Below are 14976 nucleotides of genomic sequence, written 5' to 3' on the forward strand. Positions count from 1 at the left end.
TAATAATATTTAACTCACTCTGTATACATTTTATTATTCCCTTGCTTAAGAGTGAAAAGTAAACGTAATATGGTGTAGAAGATGTAGTGTTCACATATTATGCATGTTTTTACTGTCCTTCGTAATCTGCTAAATTAGGTACTGCTAACGCAGATAGCCCTTGTGTAGATTTGCGCAAAATTCAGAAACAAATCAAATCTTTGCTCAAGTTTTGAGGGCCTAAGTATTGATAAAATATGAAATTTCGAAGTTCATGAGAGCTTTGAGTATGTTTATATATTATTATGGTATTTATCAAATTCAGATAAGCAACCATTGTACGTATTGTATTGGTTATTACTGATTTCAGTAGAGCTTTAATTGTTTACTACTATATTTCATTATCATTTTAATTGGAGTTTTCATTCCTTGCAAAATTTCCCAACATAAGCTTAAATGCTTACAATTTTGACTGCAGTTTCGAGATTCGATCAGTAATTTTTAGAAAGGTGAATACTATTTTATTCTCAATTTTATATGTTTATTTAATGTTGTATGTGTACCTTCAGCGGTTGTATCTAATATTTGGACTCGTTAATTTCAGTAAGAGTCGTAAAATAATTGGAATGGTTAAGTACCAGTTATTAATCTAAGACATACATATTCCAATACTTTTGACTTTGCTGCTGTTTTCGTTTTAACACATTCGCTCATTTATTCTTGCAGTGTCACTTGTGGAAACATCGACATAACTATGTAAATTACAGACTTCCAGGTCAGGAAAAGTTATAAACAAGTTACGATGTTCTTCCGGCGTTATTTTACCCTTGTATTGAGAATATAATATTATCCGCATTTAAGTTTCAAAATACAGCTTGTATAAGGTTATATGTCTTCATAAGCTAGTTTCAACAATTATGAAACACACTTTGCTATTACTCAAGTGTTTTGCTTGTTTATATAATTACGTATGGGTTAATTATGGATTAAACCAGATTTTCGCTGCCTCTGTTGGAGGGAAGGGGAATCGAACATACATCAGTAATTTCCAAAGTCACAAAAAAACGTAGTATTTTTTCTTTTTATCTTGTGTTATAAAACAAAGTACCACTAATTTTACGCTCACTGTTATTGCATCATGCTTAGAATAGGATTGTTCTGATGAAATTTATTTCCTATTCCATTTATACAATATTTAGAACCTCGTAAGTTAATATTTAAAGCTTTTTTTTTTATTTTGTTCTTTAAGTAAAACTTTACATTTTATCTTTTCACTATCCTAACACTAACTTTTGAGAATTATTAGTTTCAGCTATTAGCCTTCTCACATCTGTTTTCTTTTAGTTTTATGCCTTTATTGCCAGTACATGAACACTTTATCTTCAATCAGAAGCAATAAATCATGGATGGGGCCTGATCACTGTTTCATGTACCCAGCATGTGATCGTTACGTTAGCATAAGTCTAATGTTTGTCGTAGATTTGGGTCTACAAAAAAAAAAGAAGAAGTAACTGTGAAATATGTAAGTTTAAGCACAAAAATACACTGCTGGCCAATGAACATAGAGAAAAAATATGCATTTTGCGTTGTTAGACTCAACCACTTATATGAGTATAGCTTTGAAAGATGAAAAGGGAAAATAAAAATATTTTTTTTAGCATTTAATAGGGAAAGTGTGAACACTATGAAATTAACCTAAATACTAGCTGGTCAAAAGTTTAAGACCATACCAAAAATAAGTCCTAAACAGGGTAGGAAATACCCAAGAAGAGGTTTCAGTAGTGAGTTTCACGGTCGTCATTGCGAATAACTTCAAACATTCAATTTGGCATGGTCGATATAAGCGTTTGCAGAAGGCTGGCTGGAATGTTATTCTAAGTGGTGAATATGACTCAACGAAGATCATGCACTGTTTTGAATTGACGTCCATTTCTATAGACTTCCCTTGCCATCCACCCCCAAACATTTTTAGTGGGGTTCAGTTCGGGCGAACACGCTTGATGGTCCACAAGAATCACGCTATTCGCCATGAAAAAGTCCATTGTCCTGCGGGCATTGTAGATTGCAGCGTTGTCCTGCTGAAAGAACCAGTCATTTCCACACAAGCGAGAGCCTTCAGTCAATAAGGATGCTCTTTCCAACATGCAATGTAGCCAGCTGCTGTTTGACGCTCCTTTATAACCTGAAGCTCCATTGTTCCATGAAAGGAGAAAGCACCTCAGATCATAATGGAACCTCCTCCACTGTGTTGTGTAGAAAATGTCTCCGGTGGGATATCCTTATCGTGCCAGTAACGTTGGAAGCCATCTGGACCATCCAGGTTAAATTTTTTCTCATCAGAGAACAAAACCTTTGCCCACTTTTCTACGTCCCATGTTTGGTGCTTTTCAGCAAAGTTTAACTGAGCTGTTTGGTGGTGTGGAAGGAGGCGTGGCCTTTGAAGACGTTTACGGTTTTTAAAGCCTTTCTCTCTAAGATGCCGTCTTATTGTTCTTGAGCTGCATTCTGTGTCTGTAAGGGCCTTAATCTGGTTCGACGATCGGCTGGTGTCTTGCCGAACAACCGGTCGAATCCTCCTGCTCAAAGCCGGCTAAAATTTTTGGGCCGACCACTTGGAATTCTCGTTCCGTATTCTTCAGGGTCTTTTAAGAAATTTGCAACAGCAGTTTTACTTCGCCCAGTGTCACTAGCTATGGCACATTGAGAGAGACCTTGCTTTTGCAGCTCGACAATTCTGCCACGTTCAAACTTTGTCAACTTTTTAGCCTTTATCATGTTTTTACCCAATGTAACACAGGAGATGTCAGTGGGATATGTTGACAACGCTAATGCTTGAACACAAATGACTAAATTTCGTTATATGTGTATCGATTAACGCTTTGTTTCAGTATGGTCTTAATATTTTGACCAGCTAGTATTTAGGCTAATTTCATTGTGTTCACATTTTCCTTTTTCTTATTTTCATCTTTCGAAGGTCTATTCAAATAAGTGGTTGAGTCTAACAATGCAAAATGAATATTGTTTCTTTATGTTCATTGGCCTTAAGATTTTGGCCATCAGTGTATATCAGTCAGTAGGTTATAATGTTCCGAAACTTCTGTATTTCATATGGCTTTCTAAGTAAGTTATAATAACATTCAAAATATGCCTTCAAATGAATTTGAAGTCAACACATGAATAAGCTTCAGCAGTCTTATTTTATGATTTACAAAATTAAGTAATTCTAATGAGTTTGTTTCTAATAGGATGGAAACTATAGAAGCATATTATTGCTGTTATCGGATCTCAGACGCGTCCAGTAACACAGTTAAATATATCAGTATCGGATTATGGGTTTAGAATACGTGAGTGATGAAGGCTTTGAACATCACTATACAACATTGAATTGTCTCGGGCTGGAACATTGACAAAAAAGCGTAAACAGTAAAAACTGGGACTGAAAATTTTCCTATCTATTCGAAGACAAATCAAAGGAAGACGTTTCTCTGACGCTTTCTAGTTGTACACCGGTTCGTCTGCGGACTTACACCGCGATAAACCGAGTTTCTACAGCCATGGTAAGCAAAGCTTCGTGCTTAATTTCACACTAACAAACAAGTTCCTCAGACCCAGGATTAAAGCAAAGAAGTCGGAATGGATGATTAAACATAAAACTGTGTCATGTATTTCGTAAGTGGTAGTGTTATCTTACGTATATCCATTAAAAGGATGGTTGAAATCGGTTAAGTTCTCCCCTCTCCTTTATTTCATTCTATTCTGGAAACCATTCCTATTACCACCCGTGCTTTACAAGTAGCAATACCGTTTATTTTTTGCGAGATTCACAAAGTTGAAAATTTCAGAAAGTAGTTTAACTTTTGAAATTTGTAAAATTGCACAACGTATTTTGAAACGTTTTGAACTGTGCGTCAAAGTGGTGGAATTAGAAAGTAGTCATACGTGTAAACATATCTGTTAGTTTTTTCATGTCTGGTGTCGCTGTTGTACCTGTATACAACGTAATAAGACATTTTGGAGATGTCAAAAATATATACCTTTTGTGATTATAAAATTTAGTTATTCAGTGATGTCGAGAAACCCACTTGTTGAGAAATTTATATGCAAAAACGGCTCGTTTGGGTTGAGAAAATATTTTACATAGAAGAGCGAACAACGTTTCGACCTTCTTCGGTCATCGTCAGGCTCACCCAAGAAGGTCGAAACGTTGTTCGCTCTTCTATGTAAAATATTTTCTCAACCCAAACGAGCCGTTTTTGCATATAAAATTTAGTTATTGTTCTTAGCACCGACACTTTCCGATCATATACTGTACTGGCTCGCGTAGCTGTTGCAACTGTGACGTTACAGCACGTGAGCCTCGTTTCTGAACTAAAAATCTATATACTGGAGCGAAAATGAAACAATCAGTGTTTACTTAGACATTTATTGGGCACTTTGATGTTTTTTCATACAGAGTAGAAACAACAGAAGTATTCCGTTTGTGATATAGATAATGAAATAAAAGATTGTTCATTTACCTGTATAACAACATGCAATCTTTCTGGTTTGTTTTATGTAGAAATCAATAAATTTAAGAACATTAAATCGTTTTCTCCAATAATTATGTTAAACAAGCAATATAAGGAATAATTTATCTCTTATTATTGTTGACGATGTTTAGAATTTATATATGTCTTGAGAGAGAATGAAAGGTAGTAGTTTTGTTTTAATAAATAAGTCTTTATAAAAAAAAAACTAGTACCTCTCATTCCCGCTATAGACGTTGAGGAATTTATGTACAATAACAAGAGATAAATTATTACTTATCGCTTGTTTAACACAAGTATTGGTGAAAATGATTTAATGTTGTTAAATTTATTGATTGCCCCGTGGTTAGGGCGCTTGATACGTAATCTGAGGGTCGCAGGTTCGAATCCTTGTCCCAACTTTTAGCTATGAGAGCGTTATAATGTGACGGTAAATATCACTATTCGTTGGTAAAAGAGTAGTCTAGGAGTTGGTAGTAGGTGGTGATGACTAGCTGCTTTCCTTCTAGCCTTTGTTAAATTAGGGACTGCTAGCGTAAATAGCCCTCGTGTTGCTTTGCGCGAAATTCAAGTTAAACTAATGATGCTGTTTGGTCTCTTGTGAAGGAGGAAGAGGTCTAGTGCACTTGACCCTCCAGGGTATTCCACATAATTACCCAAATACCAACACAGAGAAAGCGAAGTTCTCTTGTGACGATTTGTTTTTGTAGAGTGGCTGCCATTATTGTTTCTGCGTTGATTCGTTTTTGACATATCGCATAGCTCGTTCGCGCCTGAATGAATAAATGTGTTCAATAGAGTAGTATGAAACGTTGCTTGTGATGTCATTTATTTCGGCTTTTCGATTTTAGGTATATAGATAATGTCAAAGCAACCACAGTAAACAATTTGACGGACTCCAATATTACTTTTTAACGGGCTGAAATTCATTATCCGAAAACCTTATCTTTCTTTTCCACAGCTGCAAGTGGTCTTTTAAGAAAGCTATAGCATTTCAGTCAGAGTTTTGTCTGTCTTTTGGAAATTCTACAGGAGCACAAAAAAAGGAATATATACTGTCTATCAGACAAACTTGTTACCACTTTAGTTTGGACTATACTCCTTTGATGATTATTTAAAAGAAATAGTTTTAAGTAATATACTACAACGATTTTATTTCGCTGAAGATTGTGATTTTAACAATTCGAAGTTTAAATTTATTCACACACACACACTAGTAATAATACCTGATTACGACTGGCTTATTGAGGAAGTAATACTATAAGTAACGACGTAAGCCGTCTGTTCCACTATTTTGAGCCGTAGCACACGAACCATTCATGCAGTGCGAATGTATTTGTGCTACACGTGATATTGAACGTCACTTTCGTTTAACGTTGGCTTTACTTGTTTGTTTATTTTTATTAACTTACTTACATAGTTGAATCATCACTCAGCTTTAAGGCGGTAAAATTGAAATGGCTGCCATATTGGAATCGTTCGTCTGAATTCTTGTTCATTTAAACTTAGTTTTTGAGGGCACTAAGAGCTCCACCAACTGTATCGGTCAATTCCACACAACAGGCACATATAGATAGATAGATAGATACATTCAGAGTGAAATTTATAAATTAGTATATAACTCAAGAAACACACAGATGTACATGTTGTAATCCTCCCTTGGGTGTCTATCTTGACGTATGTCTTACTATATAACATCCTTGTTAATATGTTTAATTTACTAACTGCAAAATTAATAATAAACCTTGGAACATCACTTTTGATCTATTCACTAGAACGTTTATAATAAACTATTAAACATATATACGTGTTCATAAAACAATTGATTTTATTTTACTAAGTTAAAATCCGCTTTCCACGCCAGGTGGCACGGCGGTATGTTTGCGGACGTACAACGCTAAAAATCGGGGTTTAATATATGTGGTGGGCAGAAAGAAATAAAAAAAAAATTATTAATTAGTTTAATAGTTAGTTAATTAGTTTGTATAAGTATTAATCAGTTAGTTTAATAGTTTAATAATAGTTTATTTTAAATGGTTAGTTTAATAGTTTTACTTTGTAACTTCATTTTTTTAATATATCAAAATAAGACATCTCCCGAAAATAAGCCCTAGTGTCATATTTTGGAGTGAAAATTAATATAAGCCCTGTCTTATTTTCGGAGAAACACGGTAATACAGCTTTACTGATGACTCTGAGTTCTTCATATTGGAAAATATCTTTTTAACTTAGGATCGAAATACGTCATCTTTTAGAACCTTGGTAATTTTACGTACGCAAACATATAAATGCAGTGATATGTCAAATGTTTGCGAAATGCCCTCTGTTGTTCTTCGTAATATTGTTTACTATGCTGCGTTTTCGGAAATATTTTAAGACGCTCAACTCGCAACTCGAGATTTGTCACCAATAAGTTTGTCTTTTCAGTCATTGGGGCGATAAAATCTTACAGTCAGTCCCATTATTCGTAAGTGGTTTGATAAGGTGTGTTCTTTACCGATTGCTTGGGGTCTGGTATTTTGAGAGATTTCACAATGATGAATTAAAAATAACATATGAAATTAATATATTTTTGTTTCTCGTAAAGTACCATAGAATATACGGTGTTTAGTCCATTAAAATAAGAGCCATCTAATTTTGTAACTTAAAATAACGAAAGTGGTGTGTATGTATGCGTGTGTGTGTGTGTGTGTGTTTGGTGGGAGCTCTTATAATAATCCCGTAAGAGTATGTATGTGAGATTTTATAGCAGAACCACATCGGGCTACCTGTTGTATCCACTGAGGGTAATCGAACCCATGATTTTAGTGTTGTAAAACCGTATACTTAATGGTGTCCCAGCTGGGGACCATCTTACGGGACCATGGACTGTGTAACCTGATTACCCTATCGTCTGATGTCTCGCGCTTGCCTGATAAATATTTTCTAGTTGTCATGTATTGAAGATACTGCATCCTCTGAAGAAAGAAGTTAATATTGAAGATGTGCTAAACGTTGAGCTGTGTGTGATGAGTAGAAACGAATTAGAATACCATAAATATAATAATAATATGTTGTTATTGACATGAAATTAACGTTACTTACGTATATTCTTCATTTTTATTGGGAAATTAATATTAGAAAAAAATAATGCCCCACCTCTCTCTTTCTTTCTGAATACAGTTTGGGAAATAACGATATTTACCAATATAGTGCATTTTTATGCTAAGCACACTTCGTGTGTTTATTCCAATTAGTGATTACCTTTTCGTTAATTGGACCAACTATATTTATATTTTCTGTCTTTAACTGTAAATGACTTTTTATAGAAATTTGCGCTTTCTCCAAATTAACTGATGTTGAATTTTGTTCTATTTTATAAAAGCATAACTACTGAACGATCAGTGTTTGTTGCAGTAAAGGTATTACCGTGATAACATATCACACACATGCTATGCCAGGTCAAAGTAAAATATTTAACCTTCAACATTTTTACTGCCACCACAGTTAAACAAAATTAACTTTTCTCTAACAACATAGGTCTGGCATGGCCAGAATGCGAGTTGAGCTGCTTTCCCTATAGTCCTTCACTGCATAATTATGAACAGCTAGCACATCTAGCCCTTGTGAAGCTTTGCGCGAAATTCACCAAACTTAAACTAAAGACATTTGTGAATTTCAGACAAGTATACACTTAGATATTCTGTAGAAAAACGAAAACAATCCACTGACATTTACGTCAGGTCCTAACACTTTAAAACTGCTCGTGCTTAATTAGTTTCATGAGACACGGACTTATTACAGGCATGAAAACATTTGCTTCCATGTGCAACTTTCATGTTACATACTTATGTCTTAAGCCATGCATGTATGAAAGAAAAAGTTAAATTTTTCGTCATTGTTGGTACCGCATATATAAATCAGCTGTGCTAAAGCATCGTTTCGCTCATATGACGCCCAGAAAAGATGTATTACATGTGTGGAACTCATGTTCAAACAACATAAAGTTTCTTCTCACTAGGGAGGTTACCTTCAATGTGAAACTATCGCGTTGTATTAGATGACACAGCCAACTTACCGCCACGAATCAAAAGTGAGATTATTTTAATTAGACTGCCTTTGAAAGGCAGTCAATTGGAATATATCGCAAACCACTGGTTAGCGTGCCGATCTATGTTTTATAGAAACTTTGATCACATATAAGTGCGATTTTATTAAAGTTGACCAAATATTGTTAGCCCATTCTACTGTCTCACTTGTTACTCTAAATGGACCGTTTAATGGTTGGAGTTTAAAAATAGGCAACGTAAACCCTATGCTAACAGACCTAATTATAGTGAATGTGTTGCTGAAACAAGTAGGCTTAAGAAATTAATAGTTTTATAATTTACTGAACCAGTTATCATTCTTTTATTCAACGTTCCTAAAAAGGAGTTAGCGACTGTCAAGTCCCACTTTTCTGTCTGAAAAGAGTAGTACGAAAGTTGGCGGTGGGTGATAACTAACTGCTTTCCTTGTGGTCTATCACTTCAAAATTAGGAACTGCTAACACTCTTGAAGCTTCCACAAAATCCAACAAACAAACAAAAAACAAAAGCTATCATTACAGCACAATTTCAGACAACAGTTGTTTTTTTTGTTTTTAAATAAGCATAAAACTTTACAATGTAGTTTTATTAACTGTTTCATTTGAAGATTTATAGTGTGATTTATTTACCAATAAATGTTTCAATACGCATATAAGTAATTTCATCTATGCTAAATATTCAATTTAATTTGGAATTGTGCGTGGCATTTTTAATTTCTTAAAATAACTTGATTTAATTCATAGATTGTTTTCCCAATACTTGTATCCCTTTTCGTATTTTACGAGAAAATTTATCAGTTCGTGTTGAATCCGGTTAGAAAATCCGGATTTATTAGAAATAAAGTAAAAACAAATAAATATAATTGACTTGCTGGGAATCCGCTTGCATTTGTGGGGTCATATTTTAACATGAAATCTAATTTTCGTAATTCATAGAGGCAAATATAGAGTGTTATCTTAAGTACAAGAACCATTTTAGTTATACATATCGGTATATCTGTGGAACTAAGCCTAGCCAATATTGGGGTAACAGAATTTTCATGCCAAGACTAAAATATCTAAACATTCTATATTTTGTTATACATTTATCTAGCTGGAAGTAGCATTTGTTTAAGCAGATAAAAAATATTGTATAAAGTACTGATCGGCAAGATGAGGCACTATTATAATTTTTTTCTACTACGTTTTAATACACATCAGTAAATATAAAACTGTATTGATTATGAATATATGATTTTTCATCAGAATGCAGTTGTTTTATGTTGATTTATTGAAGAAATTATCTTAATATAATGTTTCCAGTTGTATTAATTGTCAATTGCAATATAATTGGCATAAAACAAATTATTCTGAAAAGGACTACTCTTCATAGCATATTGTTTAAAAGGCAGCATTAAATAAATAATTATATATCCACCTATCTTTTGGCACCATTTTTTGCTGCTGTTTTCATAGAAACAAGGGTAACGAAGATGAATCGATTTTAACAGGTTGCGTCTCGAAGGGCACTTCTAGCCCTCTTGAAACGTATTTTTGAGGGTGTACACAGTCGGTAGAGAAAATCTAACATTCTTCCTTCATATTGATGTAAAACATGAAGTATTTACGGGAACTTGATAGATGTCTATTTACAGAAATAGTCGAGTAGAAATGTTTTGTTCATGGTATTCGCTTTGTGGACAGAGACAGTTGAGACGTGTGGTTGTTACAAACTTTTGATAGCTCAGTGGGCTCATCGTTTACAGGAATTGTGCCTGTGGTGTAGAATGTTTAATGTACGCAAAGGTTTATCTTGTATCGTCTAAATTATTGTTTCATTCACATATATCAAGTTCAGTCCCCGTGAATTCGATTTAAGTAAGCAAATTACTGTCAATCATTGCATGTCCAAAAATTACACTAATGTTCTTAAGATCTAAAACTTAGTATTACTTCCCATTGCCAATATATATTACCACAAACTTCGACAGTTATGATAATTAAGGTTATGTTTCATGGGAAATGATATTGCTTTACGATCGCAACACCTGCAAGATTTAGTCTCGTCGGCTGTCGTTATAGTAGAATTACACATGCTACGATAGAGTAAGCCAATTTATATAATTACCTTTCACGGTTTCGATATAGTATTGCTTCTTCTAAGATAATTATGGTAGGCAACGAGTTCACTGATTACAATTATTATAGTTCCTAGGTCGGATATTATAGGGCTTCAACCTCGTATAATGATGATAATGTCGTCTAAGTTTCATCAAGTTACCGACGAAACTAATGAATCATATTAGTGATTATTACAAATATAAAAAAAAAATGTTTCCAATATTTTGGAGCATAAAATAAACCGAATTCACGTGAACGTTTCCGTATAGTAGTTTAAGAATGCTTAACATGAGGGAAGTGCGGAAATAAATTGTGTAGTAAGATTTATTTACATATGAGAGAAAGTCCTCTGAAAATAAATAATGAACTCTCACAGATTGTTGACATGATTTCGTGATGTCCTCAGAAACGATTTTTATTTTTATCTAAGTTTTTTCATGGTCTTTGGACCACTTGTCTCCTGTCAGTCCGTGGGATTTCATGAAAACATGCTATCAGCTCTAAAACGCTATATTAGGAGTTCGATTCCCCTCGATGGACATAGCAGATAGCCCGATGCGGCTTTGCTATAAGAAAACACACAAGGCCAAGACACGCGATGCTATTATATGGCCAAAACAAATTGCAGGACGCGTTGTTACTAACAGGAGTGATAGTTTACCAACTTTCAACCTTTTGTAGCTTGGACTGTAGTAATCCAAACTATCACATATTATCACAGGATAGGCTCTACTAAGCGTTTTCACATAACAAATTTCAAGGCAATCCATTAAGAAATACACGAGACATAAAATATCCAGTCTTGTTTCAATTTCCGTTTATTTTCTTAGCTTTGAAAATAGGGAAACTTTATATGATAGAAGTATATATTTAGTTTTCAGCAAACCAAATAAATACAATTTGCTGACCCAAGCTGTGCTGATGAGGCTTGTATCGGGTGTGGCCAATCAATAATAGACCTCCACTTCGCGAATTATCTTTTCAATCTCACCTTTGGAGGAAAATAAAAAAACATTTATATAATCATTAAACAGTTCGTCCGCTGTATAACATGCAATAATTAATAAGGGAAATGACAAAACATTATTCACGTAACGTAATTAAATTAGGTATAGTGAATTAAAAACGACTTTAAAATCCCATAGAAATCGGACATTATTAAGTAAGCGTTTTCATATAGTTTCTGTTATACTGGGCTCAGCTTGTCCAGGTGATTAGGAAGCTTCAGTCGAAATCTTAGGGTCGCGGGTTCGAATACCCGTCACACCAAACATACTTTTCCAGCCGTGGGGGCGTTATAAAGTAACGGTCAATCCTACTATTCGTTGGTAAACGAGTATCCCAAGCATTGGCGGCGGTAGGTGATGACTAGCTGCCTTTTCTCTAGTTTTATACTGCTCAATTAGGGACAGCTAGCCCAGACAGCCCTCGTGTAGCTTTGCGCGAAATTAAAAACAAGTCTGTTATACTACTTGGAATGTTTTTAAGACGAGTAGTTATAGACAATGGTTATACTGACAAGCGCGCTTGTATAATATCACGGAATATTAACAGCATAACAAATAAGCACTGTAATTAGTGTAGTTCGTTACTACTATATAACTAACGAATACAATGTTGATGCGACACAGATTCCCACCAGGAATGTTAATAATTAGTTTCTGTAAACCATAGTTTATCCGAGAGATCCTAACCATTTTTCTTTAACCACATTTTGAAGCGTGTGTTATTTTGTGTATTATTAAGTATTTAAATTCTTCTACGACTTGAATGAGCCATTAACTAAAACTCTTGAAGTTTCAGTTTTTGTTTTGTTTTTTGTACCGTGAAAGGAATGAGTATCTAACTTCCAGTGCTGCACCATGAGCAGTCATCGAAGTTATGTAATATTTTAAATTATAAAACAATCTAAGTAATATAACTATATGAAGCAATGGATCCTTTGAGTGGAATCCTTCCATGGGAATTGTAGCACAAGCATACACTGTTTGTTATGACAAACTAGGGAAAGATCTTTCTTGTTGCATAGTTGAGAGACTATCAGATTTGATAGTAAATGAAAGATTTTTAAAAACAAAGCTATAAACTGTGTTTCTAATCACAGATGATGTTATCTTAAGATGTACCATGATGTGCAAGTGTGAAGTTGTTTAAAGTGTCTTGACAGCTTTGTAATACGTTTTTGTTTAATTGATGCGTTAACCATTTCACATCGACATTCAACTCGGTTCCTTAGATGAGACCCACAATTAGTTGATCATAATTCTGGAGGTACAAAGCTGTAAAAGTTATTCCTCGCAAGGAACCGTAAACTAACATTACATCTTCATTCATTTAATTTTAACATTAATACTGGAAAAAAACCTACAATTTTTCGTTTGATTTTCTTGTAGTGAACTTTAAATATACATAATATTAATAACTAGCTAATATTTCTTAATAAGTCCCTTGTTTCTTGGTAGCTAGACTAGAGATTCATATTTGTGATTAATTTTTCTAAGTAATCTTTCAACTAAATTGTGAAAGTTTCATTTTTGTTTGTATATTTTGTTTATTTTAAGGGTCAGAAACTCAAACCGTGGAAAGAACGGCAGAGGAAACAGATGATGAAAGTGAAGAAGGTAGGAGTACAGTCTTTTGATTCATATAATTTAAAAACTTGCACAACAGTTAATGGAAGGAAAGAACCATCAATGTATTAAACTATTAAGAAAATGAAATCATAAGAGTAAGTTATAATGTAAGTGTTATTAACGCGCATATCTTCCCTTTTTCTAGAGAGAGCCTCATGGTGAGGATATGATTAAGAATATTATAGCCTTTGTTCTAGGAATCATTGAGTTATAGTTCATTTTCAGTCATCATGGCCGTGAAAATTAGTAGGAGTTATGGAATAATAAACTTCCTTATAACGTGTTCGTAACGAAATTGTATCATAAATTAAACTACCTGCTTGAAACGATATTAGCATGGCTAACTATTTAACATTATTATTTTTGTTAAAATGGGATTGAAGGAACCTATTTTTAAAGCATAAATAGAATGTCGCTTTTGTTAGTACATATTTAAAATAGTAGAAATCCATTTTATTCTTTCATTTTTAATGTTCGTTGCACCAGAACAAACCTTCTGCAATGGAAAACAAACTAGTGATGTATGCTTACATCAGCGTGAGATTGGTGAAATTCATAAATAAATAACTCTTGTAAGTATGATTTTTTTTTAAATTTCAATAACAGCTTTTGAAAGACGGTCTATTAAGCATTCAAGCAAGAAGTGTTTGTAACTCCTGTAGCTCAAAAAACAAAAAAAAACGCTACGTTGTGATTTTTTCCCACTATGAAGTCCGAGCTTTACCTATTGGTTAGTGTTCATTGTTCCTTTACCGCTACTGGTGTTGGATACTGTTGACAAGATTAGTTGCCTTCCTTCTAGTCTATCAGTTTAAAATTAGATACGGTTAAAGCAAATAGCCCTTGAGTAGCTTTGCGCGAATATCCGAAAACAATTTCCACGAGAAATTTAATAGTTCATGCACTCGGAGTTTCTGACTTCTTCAGTGTAGCAGCTGGAGGGAGGAACACGCAAAATATTCAATGTTACAATTTTGGTTGCAACAGGTGGGAGTGAGATAAAATAGTCAGTACAAACTTTGTTGTAACAATTACACTATGTAACACAAATTTTGTTTCTGAATTGTATGTGTTATTTCTTAATTGCTTATGTTGTAGAAGTGCAGAAAATGGCCATTATTCCCTTCAGACTGCTTTTGTGACCTGGATAAAGAAATTTAGAAATTAACCTATTTTCTATGTAGAAACAGACAAATTTGCACATTCTCATTTACATATGTCTGAATAAAGCAACATGTGAATCAAGATTTACATGTAAATATACTAAAAGTATACAAAAATGTTTAGAAGTGAGTAGTTTTTTGAGATTTGCAACTGTAATGTAAATCACGTTTAACTATCAACCCCCAAATATAGTCTTTTATCATGTTTTCGTTAGACGCTTCTTGGTATCGGCGTTCAAAGTCCAGTATATCTTGATGGAAGCACTCGTCTTACTTCTCTGAGTATGCTCCTATTTTCTCCTCGAATGTATCAAGATGAGCATCAAGGATATGGAATTTCAGGGACATCGTGCAGCCCATTTTGCCGTAGTTCTTCACCAGAGTCTCAATCAGTTCCAGATACTTTTTGGCCTTGTGGTTGCCCAAGAAGCCTCGAACCATTGCGACAAAGTTGCCCCAAGATTTTTTTCCTTCCTACTGAGCTTCTTGGGAAATTCTATGCACTCCAG

The 14976-nt window shown here is 34.2% G+C and overlaps 2 protein-coding genes across 5 annotated transcripts in view; one reads left to right on the plus strand and one right to left on the minus strand.

Annotated features, from left to right (window-relative positions):
• Positions 1-14976, plus strand: part of LOC143232718 (protein timeless homolog) — a 201229-nt gene that overhangs the window by 92140 nt on the left and 94113 nt on the right. For all 4 annotated transcript variants that reach the window (XM_076468461.1, XM_076468460.1, XM_076468462.1 and 1 more), the window contains one exon: positions 13233-13292. In XM_076468461.1, the coding sequence (XP_076324576.1) occupies positions 13233-13292 (60 nt within the window). The remainder of the gene's footprint in view (positions 1-13232; positions 13293-14976) is intronic.
• Positions 1-14976, minus strand: part of LOC143232719 (uncharacterized) — a 49244-nt gene that overhangs the window by 10362 nt on the left and 23906 nt on the right. The window lies entirely within an intron of this gene.

Source organism: Tachypleus tridentatus, chromosome 11 (assembly GCF_004210375.1).
Source record: "Tachypleus tridentatus isolate NWPU-2018 chromosome 11, ASM421037v1, whole genome shotgun sequence".
NCBI classification, from domain to species: Eukaryota; Metazoa; Arthropoda; class Merostomata; order Xiphosura; family Limulidae; genus Tachypleus; species Tachypleus tridentatus.